General features: G+C 41.3%; 1 protein-coding gene across 1 annotated transcript in view; it reads right to left on the bottom strand.

Annotated features, from left to right (window-relative positions):
• The window catches only part of sirt7 (sirtuin 7), a 25078-nt gene extending 11356 nt beyond the window's left edge, over positions 1 to 13722 (bottom strand). The window contains exons 1-7 of the mRNA XM_079592301.1: positions 13528 to 13722; positions 12849 to 12986; positions 12408 to 12512; positions 11228 to 11298; positions 11054 to 11126; positions 10508 to 10606; positions 2658 to 2894 (exon numbers count right to left, since the gene is read on the bottom strand). Coding sequence (XP_079448427.1) covers positions 2658 to 2894; positions 10508 to 10606; positions 11054 to 11126; positions 11228 to 11298; positions 12408 to 12512; positions 12849 to 12986; positions 13528 to 13647 — 843 coding nt within the window. The 5' untranslated portion in view covers positions 13648 to 13722. The remainder of the gene's footprint in view (positions 1 to 2657; positions 2895 to 10507; positions 10607 to 11053; positions 11127 to 11227; positions 11299 to 12407; positions 12513 to 12848; positions 12987 to 13527) is intronic.
• Between the last annotated feature and the right edge of the window lie 182 nt (positions 13723 to 13904).

Below are 13904 nucleotides of genomic sequence, written 5' to 3' on the forward strand. Positions count from 1 at the left end.
AAATAACAAATTATGGCTAGATTTTAAAAGAGTGTCTTGCAACATGTTATCTACTAACATGTACAAGTGCAAATAAAGTTTTGACAAAAGGTTTTATAAAATATATATAAATATATAAAACATATTTCAGCCTTTAAATAGATTTTTTTAATGTATAACTCATCCGTTTAAATTATATTAAGTCTTAAAGGTCTGCATAATTAAGGGCGTGGCCACTTGAGTGACAGGTGGATTGCCGCTGCTGTCACTGCTAGCCGTTTGTCTGCTGTCTGTTAGCGTCACGTCACCTCAGCTATAAAGTTTCATACCGTCTACGGTGTAAACAAAGACCTGCGGAAGATACAATTTTTCCGCATCCGTTCTGAGCCACTTCCAAATGTGGGTGTACATCAGATATAGATTCGATATCTGGACCAATGACTAAACGCGTATATCCGATTCCTCTTCGCTTCAAGGCCAGGGCGACACGTCTGCCCACAAAGATTGCTAATTAATGTCGTATTATGAACATTAACAAATGTTCTAAAATTACTTATCTTTGTTTAATTTTTTACATCACAAAAAAAGCAGGTTTAACAGATGTTTTATATCCAGTGTAGGATAAAATAGCACAAGGAAAAAATCTCAAGCAATGCCCCCACACAATGTCATGTTTTCTCCATGTGGAGCCTAACACTGTGTGCTAACCAGACGCTGCACGTGATAAAAGCTGTCTTTCCATGTTCATCAGAGTTTGTGTCCTAGCCAGACGCGCTGGCAGTATGATAATCTCAGGTGCTGTTTATGTGCTGTAATGTTAAAGGGGTGGTTCACTGCTTTTTTTCTTTGCATGATTGTGTTTATGGGGTGCAATATAACATGTGTTCGTCTTTTTTTTTTTTAAAGCCTTATTTTTCATAAATTTCCCCTTTATTGTAAGCCGCTTTATCCTCTGTCATTTGAACGACCGGTTGACTTCGTGATTCTATGAAACCACTCCCTCAGAAACAGGCATGGGCTCAGATTGGTTAGTGGGCCGGTGTGTTGTAATTGGCTAAACTGCGCAGTGCACGTTGTCCGGAAACTTCACGCACATCACCTTTACCGGCGAAAGTCGCATGTGCTCCGATCAAATGTAAATAATGGTGTCAATACTGCCGTCAGTTTGAGCCAGAGTCAGACCCAGAAAGCGGCAATGAAGAGAGTCAAGCAGAACCTCCCCAAACACACGGCTCTTACTAAACGTTTCTGAATGGTACATTTTTTTATTATTATTATTCTATTCTATTCTACTATTATATAATAATTTCGATACGCTGTTAGTTGAAAATGCCACTGCTGCTTGTTAGGTTTTGAGATACGGTTTTCTCCTGATTAAACATTTAATATACCTGAATAAATGACTGAGTAATACCGCAGCTGAAGTTTGCTGTTGCGATTACATATATTTTTTAAACTTTATACACGTTTGTCTTATACACACAAAAAAGCATTGAACTAACTGGCTACTATAAACAAACAGCGTTGGCATTGGTTTACGTTCTTAATAAAATCGAAAAATTACGTCATAAAGTATACATTGAAAATACATTTACAAAAATAGTACATAATTACAAATTCAGTTCAATATGTTTGTACGCGTTTGTCATAGACACACGAAATAGCATAACTAAGTGGCTATAACTTAGTTATAGCATTTGTTTACGTCCTTGATAAAACTAAAACATTACGTCTGAAATTACACATGCAAATACATTTAAAATGATTAAGTCTTACTTACAGGTTGTGGTCCAACAACGGCTGCCTCTGGGTTTAAAGTTGGAACTGCTTCATGTTTTAGCAACAGTTTCTTGTTTAATCCGGCATTGAATTCGTGGAGATTCTGGAAGCTGTCTTCCGTAAAATGCGCAGCACAGAGAGCTAAATTACGATTGTAATTTTCAGGAACACAATCAAACATAAATTTTAGCCATTGTTGACGAACTACAGCGTCCGTAGGAAGCCGAGCACAGAAGACCTGACAGCTGGGTGAGAATAACACACTTTCGACGGCATGGCTACAGCTCTCCAATATAACTCTTCCTCTTCCACGAAGCCGCAGAAATATGGCCATGCCCCTTTTTTTTGCATATTCCGGAGGGAGGGTTGATGTAAATGTATGGGTTAGTTGCGTATAAAACCCGGGAAGTATCTCGTTGTAGTCCCATTCGAGTCGTTTTTGTAGGCATTAAACTTCCTGATTTTTAAAAGACGATATCTCTGCTTACGTTGAACTTTCAGCGCAGCAACTTGCAGATACTGTTCATGCACCAACAGCAACATTACACACTATTTAAAATGAAAAAAGTGAAATCGCAATCAACCACCCCTTTAAAAACATCTGTGTGAGTTTGAATATCATTTTGTGTGTTTTTTGTAAACGAGAATGTTCTTGGAAGATTGTTTCAGTAGCTCAGTATGTATTTTTAATAATGGCGTGATATTCATGAATTTGGTTATGCCGGGAGCTTGCCAAGAGAGCCCGCTCACTCCCTGCTCTTCTGATTGGCTGTGTTTTTATCGCAGACTCTATCGCGTCCCAAAGTCGCGTCACATCTGGAGTGGACAGACATTATTAGTGGCAGTATCGCGTCTGGTTAGTGCCCGGTGTGAGACTCAACACTGGTGCATCCGCTGACCTTGAGGCTGGAGCCGAGGCAGAGGATGAGGTCGGCTCGCTGTGCCGCCTGCGCCGCCCCGCTCCAGTTCAGCGGCTGCTCCAGGGTCCCGCGCTCCCCGAAGTGCACGATGGTGTCCCGCAGCTCCCCCCCGCAGTGAGGACAGCGGCGGCCCGTGCCGTGCCTGTGCAGAGCCGTGCGCTCCGTCACGTCGAACACGCGGATCAGCTCTCGCGCCGGACAGCAGGAGGAGCACACCTGTGGCACACAGAGGCAAAGAAGATAGAAATCAGTCAGATATTACAGGAACGGATTGTACATTACATTAGTGTTGCTTTCGTCAACGAAAATTATGACAAAATATCTTCGTCAACGAACCTTTATCACCTGACGAAAACGAGACGCAACGTAAATGCTGGTCATGTGACAATGACTAAAATTAAATGTATAATGCAATATTGTTGACGAATAAAAACGAGACTAAATGTGGTTTACAGAATAAAAACTAAGCTAAAATGTCTCTCCATTTTCGTTGACCAAAACGAGACGAAATGTTATAACGTCACGAGGAATGAGAGAGTTGTGCGTGAGCCTACACTTAAGCTTTGTCAGCTTTGAATTCTGGTTTGCGATCTGGTCATCTGATTATCAGTGAATTTAACAATACTATTTCAATAGTTATTCCATTAAAAATGCATAGCTGATATAAAAAAACTGGATGACTAGTAATTTCCTACTACTAAATTCTGAAAAAAAAAGATTCTAATTATTGGACAAAAAACTTCCACACGTACCGGTAATAACCTAGAGTACTGTCTAACACTTGATGGCTGCTCTGTTAAAGCTAGGGTTGGTAATCCTGTTCAGAAACATTTTTTTTTTATACTGGGTGAAATGGTCCTTCCATTCTGATAGTAGTCAATACATTATGTGTTCAGAAAAAGGAATGAAAAAAATCTGACCTCTGTAGCAGCTGTAGGACAGTAAAAACTCTGACCAATCACTGCCATTCGGTGCGAATGTAAAGAACCAATCAGATGCCTTCATGTCTCGTGCCCGAGCACCACTGCGTGCACAGCAGTGATGCGTGGGTCAATGTATAAACAACACACGGAAGAAACGGGTCCGTGCAGGTATTGGCCCGTTGTGCCAAAAGACACCGGCCAGGGTCCGTTGCGCGGATCTGGCCCAGAACTTACGAAGTGTCTGGGCCAGATGATTTTTGCTATCTGGGACCCAACCGACGTTTTCAACTAACCCGCCCGCAACTCGGACCGCAAAAAAAAAGAAAGAAAATATTGTACCCGACCCGCTTCCTGACCCGCGTTTTTTAAAGTAGCGAGTAAATGCTCATCGCGTCATGGGCCATAGAAGGAGGAACTAGGGGTGCACATTTTTCAGAATGCTGTATGATATAGCCAAGTGTTTTGTAATAAAGGCTTGATTTATTCATTTATTTCGTTTCATTTTCTTAACAATTAAGATGCTGCATGTGTTTATCCAGTCTAATCGACGTGTGCGTCTCTCCCCTGACTTTCCCAACAAAAATCCCGCCCCCTCTCAGCAAATACATAAAACTAACATTACTGAGCTATATGCGTTTAAAAGTAGCCTATTAAAATGGCACAATGGCATTGCTCAGTTCAACGTGCTGGGAAATCGGGCATTTTGTCCCGCGTCAGCTTTTATTCAAAAGTTAATAACGCGCTCAACATTCAAAAGGTAAATAAGGATTTCCCACTTTCATCTGCAGACTGCTCGTCATCCTCGCGCATTCAGCCAATAAAGTGTAGACCTGTGTATTTCATAGAACATTGTGTCTAGTGCTATATAAATTACAAAGGTAAACGACCCGACCGACCGCAACCCAAATATCATTAAAAATATTTTTGGATGACTCGTAACCGCGGGTAACCGCAGGCACCCGCTCATTTTGGATCAACCCGCGCATCACTGGTAGGTAGGCTACATGCAGCTGACTCCAAATGTGGATGCGCGTTCATGTTTGTGGGGGGGGCGTAGCTTTGGACGGAGCACTGACAGGAGGGGGCGGAGCTTAGAAGAGGTGCCACTTTCAAATCTGGCTAACTCTCCAACATTACCTACCCTAGCTTTAAGTCTTCGTCGTCGGTTAGGAACCTGGGTGTGCTCTTTGATACCAATCTTTCATTTGAAAGTCACGTGTCTAGTATCTGTAAAACCACATTTTTCCATCTTAAAAATATATCTAAATTACGCCATATGCTCTCAATGAATAATGCGGAACAATTAGTTCATGCGTTTATGACCTCAAGGCTAGATTATTGCAATGCTCTACTGGGTGGTTGCCCTGCACGCTTAAAGGATAATTCCGGTATTTACCACCTTGAGTCTATATTGTAGTTTGTTTTGGATGAACAAGAGTGGTGGACAACATTTTTTTGACAATGGTTCCTCTCTCGAGTTTTTGACTATAAAAGAATTGGCCATGGACCCATTTAACATTGGAAACAATGGGCATGTCCGAAAATGTCATTAAAACAGCCAATAATGTTCGTTTACAAAACTGTGCAACTCACCGAGTGATTAGTGGTGTTCGTTGATGTTCCAGAAACAAAAAGTGTTGCGAAATACCGTTTCTGTCGTGTTTTATTCGTCATTTTGTAAAATCACATTGAATTCTGTTGAAGGACTGAGTGCTCGTTAATATAAATGCGCTACCGGAAACGGAAAGGGGGCTGTTTACATTTGGTCGATGTAGTCTTTTTGCTCGCTTCCGTTTCTCATAAGGCTAGCGAGCAGAGCAACTGTGCTCCGGGAGAGTAAGCCAAATAAACAAACAAAACCTTGAAAATATTGAAAGACGTGACCACTGACCAGTGCAATATGAAGTTGAACTCGACTGTGACCGTGAGTGTCCCGCGAGACATAAACATCGGTTATCGCCATCAAGTGGTCGGGAGTGTGCTAACGCTTCAGATTCAAATATTGAGCGGAAGTTACACGGTTGTGAAGTGTCTGAAAAAATAGTTCCACTATAGCAAAATAAACGGATTGGAATCATATATTGCGATGATATATTGTTTATAATCATCAACGAACACCACTAACCACTCGGTGAGTTTAACAGTTTTGTAAACGAACATTATTGGCTGTTTTAATGACATTTTCGGACATGCCCATTGACTCCAATGTTAAATGGGTCCATGGCCAATTCTATTATAGTCAAAAACTCGAGAGAGGAACCATTGTCAAAAAAATGTTGTCCACCACTCTTGTTCATCCAAAACAAACTACAATATAGACTCAAGGTGTTAAATACCGGAATTATCCTTTAATAAACAAACTACAGCTGGTTCAAAATGCAGCAGCTCGAGTTCTTACCAGAACCAGGAAGTATGACCATATTAGCCCCGTTCTGTCAACACTGCATTGGCTGCCTATTAAACATCGTATACATTTTTAAATATTGCTGATCACTTACAAAGCACTAAATGGTTTAGCTCCGCAGTACTTGAGCGAGCTCTTAACGCATTATAGTCCTTCACGTCTACTGCGATCTCTAAACTCCGGCCAGTTAATAATACCTAGAATATCAAAATCGACTGCTGGCGGTAGATCCTTTTCCTATTTAGCACCAAAACTCTGGAACAGTCTTCCTAACATTGTCCGGGAAGCAGACACACTCTGTCAGTTCAAAGCTAGATTAAAAACACATCTCTTCGGCCTAGCATACACATAACACATTATAGACTTCTATAACTCAATTTAGGCTGCATAGATTAGAACAGCCGGGACCGGGAACACTTCCCATAAATCCTGATGTACTTGGTACATCATAAGAAGGATTAGCGTCTACGCTAATATTAGTCTCTCTGTCTATCCCGAGGTTTACCGCTGTCCACCGGAACCAGGCCGTATCCAGATCTGATGAAGGACCTTCGCCTGGACCCGATGACAACGCAGTCCTAAAGTGTCCACTAGCCTCTCCCTATGGAGGATCCCTGTACCACTCTACAGATAAAGCGTTGTTGGGATAATTCGCGTATCTACCCCGCAGTGATAAAATAAAAATCTGTATCAAATTTATAGGCAGGACAAGTAGTTTGTATAGGCTTGGTTTGTAGGGTATTACAAACATGCGCACATATATTCAAACGCACATAACTATATAATTAATTCTTGATGCGCACGTGAGCGCCATCAGCGTTTCTCACAGGTTCGCGTTTAAAGTGTGTGTAGAGAGAACGGTGTCGTCTTAGCGGACTCTAATTTAATAACTAATGATCCTTTTGACGGAAGTGAATCAATCAAAACTAACTTTAGCTGGAAAGTAACATTATTCAAGAACCGCTATAAAGCCAAAACAATCTGTTACCTTAAACTGTGCGTTTATCTCTGCAAAGCAGCTTTGAAAAAATCTACATTGTTAAAAGCGCTATATAAATGAAGATGACTTGACCCACAGCATCAGCACCGAAAACATGGAGATTTTATTTTAGAGAATAATCGCACAACCTATTCGATATTCTATAATTACAGCAGCACTCAGTAGGTTTGGAAATTTCTTCGCTTTTTGCTTGCAGGTTTCTCTATAGAGCTCCCCCTACAGCTTCGGAATAGATATTTGACAACATTGTCGAAAAACTTGTTGGCGACTCTTCGATACCAGAGGCTAGTAGATCAACGACAGCCCGCCGGCCCAAAGTTGCAAGTGTGGTTTTTCCGCTCACAGGCGCTCGGGGGGGTGCGAGACGACCACCATTCAACCCGAAAAAGTCATATAACTATTCCAATGACACACCCTGACGAAGGCATGTAGCCGCAACGCGTAGGTGGATCTGTCACCATTTTTAATGTTTAGAGCCATTCATCAAATAAAGGCTTTTTAACTTTTTTTCACACATTTTCGAGTGCCTTGGAGTTCCTAATTTAATTAACTATTCCAATGACTCCGAAGCTGTTCGGTTAACGTAAAATAAGTTACTTAGAGCACCTTTAAATAAACTAATCGAATATTCAAAAATCGTGACTCATCCCTGCATGGAATCTCTTGTTTCTTTTCCCAAATCTTCACTCACGTCTTTCCCATTTTCTAAGAGGATTATAAACGTTTCTTCATTGGTTCGTTTTTAATTAGGCCTATTATATTCGTATTCTTTACTGTGGTAATGTAGAAAACGCTGTAGGACACATTTGTAGTTGCATGTCAAATTCTGTGCAAAAATGTTGCTTGTTATTAGACATGGTAAGGCGCGTCAAGTTTAGTTGTAGGCTAAAGTGTGTTTCACACGTGCGGGTGATGTTTAGTTTCACTTTGTCTAGGAGCGCAATATCAAACACACAGCCTAAATATCTCACCCTGTGGAGGATAAAATTCACTCTTCAGACCATTTTAGAAACCAAGTAGAAAAGATGAAGATATCAGAAAAGAGATCGATGGTCTCTTTCCTGCTCGTGTCCCACATCTCTCTCAAAGCACAGAGTGGTAGGCTATATCACGCGTCTTTGTGTGGTAATATAAAGAGTTTTTTTTTTTTTTTTTTAAACAACCCCCCAACCACCGCCAGTATTTGGTCCATAAACACCGAGGTGGTAAAAAAACTGCCACCGTCACAGCCCTAAATATAATAAAATAACCTTGTTTGAAATACTATATTGACTGGGTTAAATAGAATTGCATTACTACTTAGAGACTAAGGCCTTGTCCACACGAACACGGGTATTTTTATAACTGTGACTTTTTTTACGCGGTTCGCCCGTTCGTCCACACGGAAACGCAGTATCAGGTCACTGAAACCGAACATTTTTGAAAACCCCTGCCAGGGTGAGGATTTTCAGAAACGCCGGTTGCAGTGTTGTCGTGTAGACAGTAAAACCCGGAAAACCGGAGTTTTTGCCTTGCGACGTCAAAGTGCGCGCCGTTATCCGCTGTGTTTGACGTCAGATTGTGCGTCGCTGACGGCTTCTGATTGGCCAACGTGGCTTTACGTTAGGGTTATATCGCCGACTGCTGGTGTGGAATGCTCTTGACGGCGCTTGATAGCGTGTTTTTGCGTTTTCATGTAGACGGAGATTTTTTCAAAAACGCAGGAGGAAAAACTCCGGTTATAAAAATACCCGTGTCCGTGTGGACATGGCCTTAAATACAATTTTCAATGACTAAAACTAGACTAAATGTCATCAGTTTTCGTCGACTAAAACTTGACTAGACTAAAAAGAGTATGATCGTGACTAAAACTAACAAAAACTAAAATGACTGCTTGACACAAAGACTAGACTAAAACTAAAATGAAAACAGGCCGCCAAAAACAACACTACATTAGTCTAAACTCTAAAACAGGCGGAAAACTCTTTATGCTACCCTTAAAACAAACGTGACCCTGGACCACAAAACCAGTCACAAGGGTCAAGTGAGATTATATCATTGAGATATGTATGAATTGAGATTAGATCTGAAAATTTGATTTGAAAGCTGAATAATTAAGCTTTCCATTGATGTATGGTGTGTTAGGATAGGACAATATTTGGTCGAGATACAACTATTGTAAATCTGGAATCTGAGGAGCAAAAAAATGGAAACATTGAGAAAATCTCCTTTAAAGTTGTGCATTTATGTTCACGATTGTGCTGCATTCACTCACAAAAATACATGTTTTATATATTTACGGTAGGAAATTTACTAAATATCTTCATGGAACATGATCTTAATATCCTCATGATTTTTGGCATAAAATATATATAATTTTATTTTGACCCATACAATGTATAGTTGGCTATTGCCACAGATATACCCGTGCGGCTCCAGACTGGGTTTGTGGTAGGGGTGGCTCGATACCACTTTTTCATGTCCGATACCGATACCGATACCGCACACTTGAGTATCTGTCGATACCGATACAATACCATATATTCCACACAGCTGACATGATAACTTAATAATTAAGTCCCTCCAGAAAAACACTGAGTTTTTTTGTGATTGTTGCGGGCAAAAATCCTTGATTATACGGCACATTTTCTTAAAAAATGCGATGGAATATGCGGGATATTTATGCAATTTTATGCGATGAAATTGCGGGAACTTTCAAAAACTGCGTTTTGATGAAAAAGAGAGAAAAAAATTTCCCCCAACACCCTATTCACTAGGCTACTACTTTAATGTAAAGAGTCATTTCTTATTACTTCCTATGATAAGCAAGCATACCTCACATAAAGTGCTGGGAATATTTAAGTTCTCATCTTGTTTTATTTCAGACCTTAATAAACACATGGCTCAAACTTACAAAACATTGATGAGTCGAACAAGTTCTGTAGCTTTACAAAATGAATATGCTACAACTTCTGTAAAATTACAAAGTGGTTGTCCAGCGTCGACTTCCGCCTGTGGTCCAACACGCAGTTGCACGGAGTACAAAATAATAAAGACTTTGGCTGATTTTGCATTGAATAATGCGATCGCATAATCGCGTTTTTCTGGAGGAACAATTGCTGAGAGGGCTCGCTTACCTCACTCACCTCTAGCTACCGTTCACGTGATGCCAGTGTTGCCAAGTCCGCGGTCTCTCACCCCGAAACGCGATTAGCTATTTTTAAGAAGGAATTGGGCGGGATTTGTATGTGAAAATCTGGCAACCCTGCGTGATGCATGTTGCTCATCTCTCTTTACGGCATGTCTCTCAGGTGTTGTTAAGCATTTGTATGACAATTTAGGACTAAGGGACGTGATCGTATCGGATCGGGTTATACTCACGCGATTCATGCAATATCCGATACAGTGATTTTGGCCAGTATCGGACTAATACCGATACCGAATAGGCGCACCCCTAGTTTGTGGTCCAGGGTCACATGATCTGAATTTATGAGTGATTTGAAATATCAGAGATGTCACTGACCTCAATGAACATGTTCCCGTGGAGTTCAGAGAGAGCGTGTCTGGGCAAACCACTGCGCAGGTGCAGACCGTCACAGTTCTGCGAGACCACGTGCTGAACCTGCACACACACACACACACACACGTATTTGTAAAGCGCTTTACATAATACACACGGTTTCCAAGCAGCTTCAAAGGGAAATCATGATGTTAGTGTTTATAATATCTTCATGTCGTATTTAGAGCTGGGCAATAATACGGTTTATATTTTGCGACAATACAAGCTTTTGAGTACCGGTAGTTGAGATGTGCTATATAGTATAAGCCAACTTGAGTATCCTGCAAAGTCAGGCATTCGTATATACCAAACTTTCTGTACAGATCTGTGCGGTGAGAGTTTTCATTTTGTGTGTACGTGAGTGCATGCATGTAAAGTAAATGTGTATATAACGCAGGGTGATGCTATGGTGTGCATTCCTCGGCGATAAGCCAAGCTTTGCTATTGTCCTGCTTAACATGAGTGTATTCTGATCATTCACAGAAACTGTCCACATGAGTCGTCACGCACCATCTTCTCTTTGTGTAGCAGCCAGATGCACATGTGTGTGAGGGTGGGCTCGGCTCGACTCAGATCTGATGTGCTGCGGACACACACACACACACACACACACACACACAGATGTGAACACGTGGCAGCATGTCTGTAGGTCAGGCATGAGAGGCAGTGAGAGTGGACGCGCACCTGACCGAGCGGCCCTTCTGCAGCTGAGTCCACACGCCGTTGGGCCCGCGGTAGTCTGGGATAGAGGCGGCCTGGGGAACACACCACACCGACACTTACTGACAACAACACACAGGTGGATCATTACACACATGTGACCCTGGAACACAAACCCAGTCTGGAGCCGCACGGGTATATCTGTGGCAATAGCCAACTATGCATTGTATGGGTCAAAATTATCAATTTTTCTTTTATGCCAAAAATCATGAGGATATTAAGATCATGTTCCATGAAGATATTTAGTACATTTCCTACCGTAAATATATAAAACATGTATGTTTGTGAGTGAATGCAGCACAATCGTGAACATAAATGCACAACTTTAAAGGAGATTTTCTCAATGTTTCGATTTTTTGCTCCTCAGATTCCAGATTTACAATAGTTGCATCTCGATAGTATAAATCTCAAAAAATGTACCCATGTGACTGGTTTTGTGGTCCAGGGTCACGTATATCTTTTGTGCCGTTTGTTTTTTCAATACCGTTTTGAATGTTGTTTCTTTGATTTGAGTTTTATTTTTGGTGTTTATAATAAAGTCACAGAAGGTGCTTAGGTGTCTGGGTTTTTTGCCATCAATGTGTCAACAGTTTTTCCCCATGAAATCAAAACTTATTTTTTTAATCCAAGTCAATTTCACAGTTTTCCATACATGAAAATGCAGGGATATCACTGCCGGGTGGGGTTTCATCGAGACACTGATCATAATAATACAGCTTTAGTCCTCAAGCCAAAGGCAACTCTGGCAAGGAAACAAAAACCATCTGATGGTGAACAATGGAGACCCAGACTAGACCAGTCCAGGTTTCCTCTAGAGAGTTAAAATATGTCATTAATTACACAGCTAATAATAATAGCTTTGTAACTAATATATATATATATATGACTGAACTGTAAGATTAAGGTACGATTATCACAACTCGTAAGTAAGGGAATATTCGGAAATAATTTAAGTTGTTTTTTTAAATATATAAATAAAACTTATACAAAAAGAAGGGAATATGTCAGATATGTGAACAGGTTCCCAGGATTTGAAAACCTGTCAAAATCATGTTTCCGCATAAATGGTGTCACAAAGTCCTAATAATAATGCTGCTGATGTAATGACACATGATCCCGCAGTAGTGATTAGAGAGAGGCGTACAGTGCTGATCCCGGCGCCGGTGTACACCACCACATGCTCGGCCCGCTGGAGCGCCTCCGCCAGCTGCCTCACTTTACCCTGCAGGCTCTCCGCCTCGTCAAACACCTGCACACACACACACACACACACACCAGCGTCAGCACACACACTCATGATGGACACAGACATCCTGATCAGGCGGAGGTGAGCTGTTTAGTGTGTGTGTGTGTGGAGACTGAGGTGAGATGTTTAGTGTGTGTGTGTGTGGAGACTGAGGTGAGCTGTATAGTGTGTGTGTGTGGAGACTGAGGTGAGGTGTATAGTGTGTGTGTGTGAGAGTGGATGAGGAGTGTTTGGAGACTGAGGTGAGGTGTATATTGTGTGTGTGTGTGTGTGTGTGTGTGTGTGTGTGTGTGTGTGTGTGTGTGTGTGTGTGTGTGTGTGTGTGTGTGTGAGCTGTACCTCCTCTAGTTTGCTCTGGAGGAGGCGTCTCCGGCTCTGTCTCCGGCTCAGCTCCTGGACCGTCTCCTGATGATCCTGTAGAAGCGTCCGCTCCTCCTGCGTCTGCTCTCCAACACTCTTCTGCAGGATCTGAGAGATCTACACACACACACACACACACACACCTCTTATCTGATCACGCTTTACATGGATTCAGCTGTTCTGTTGAGACTGACACGAAGAGGGGTTTGTTTTCCTGCAACTGGTCAGTCTTTAACAGCTCCATTACAGTAACTGTTACTATGGTAACGTGATGAATAACATGGGATCTCCTGGAAACACTGCAAGAAGATTTCAAAATCTTGCTTTCATTTGGACTCTTTTTCGTGGCACCAAACCATCAGTTTGGTCGAAACTAAGATGTTTGTGGGGGTTTTAACGGAGTTTATTAGCTAGTTGTACAGGTGTTCTGCTGAATAAAGCTACATATCAGATTGTGCTATCAAATATATTGGCATTGTTTTAAGGGTAGGGGAAGATATGGACGTTAATAACGGCTCAAACCACATGAATATGATGCTGGTACTGGTAACGTTAGCATTTTCGCCGGCTGTGCTACCGCTTTATTTGTGTTTCGAGTCGCTATACCGTGTGTGCTCATGTGAATTAGATGGATAAAGATGATATCTGGTGTTCATACCGTCTTGACCGTGTGTCGCTGTTTCTCTCGCTGGATGATCTTCTCCTTTTCTCGCTCTTTTCTCTCCGCTCGCGAGGAGCCAACAGTGTTTGTTTGCGCGTCCATGCTGGACATCGTCATTCGTCACTATCGCGAGATAAAACGGGACTTCCGTATAGTGGAAAAAAGTTAAATCATTTTAATTCATATATTTTAATTACTGTATTTGTTTTAATTAATTTACGTAACTTATTTATGTATTTTCCTCCCTGGCCAAACTAGCTTTTTAGCTAGTTTAGCTGGGTGGCTCTGAGCTTAAGTAGCCGAAAAAGTAATCCAAAAGGTAAAAAAAAGAGAACATTTTATATAAACATATATATATATATAAATATAAAACA

Source organism: Phoxinus phoxinus (assembly GCF_949152265.1).
Source record: "Phoxinus phoxinus genome assembly, chromosome: 20".
In the NCBI taxonomy this organism is placed as follows: Eukaryota; Metazoa; Chordata; class Actinopteri; order Cypriniformes; family Leuciscidae; genus Phoxinus; species Phoxinus phoxinus.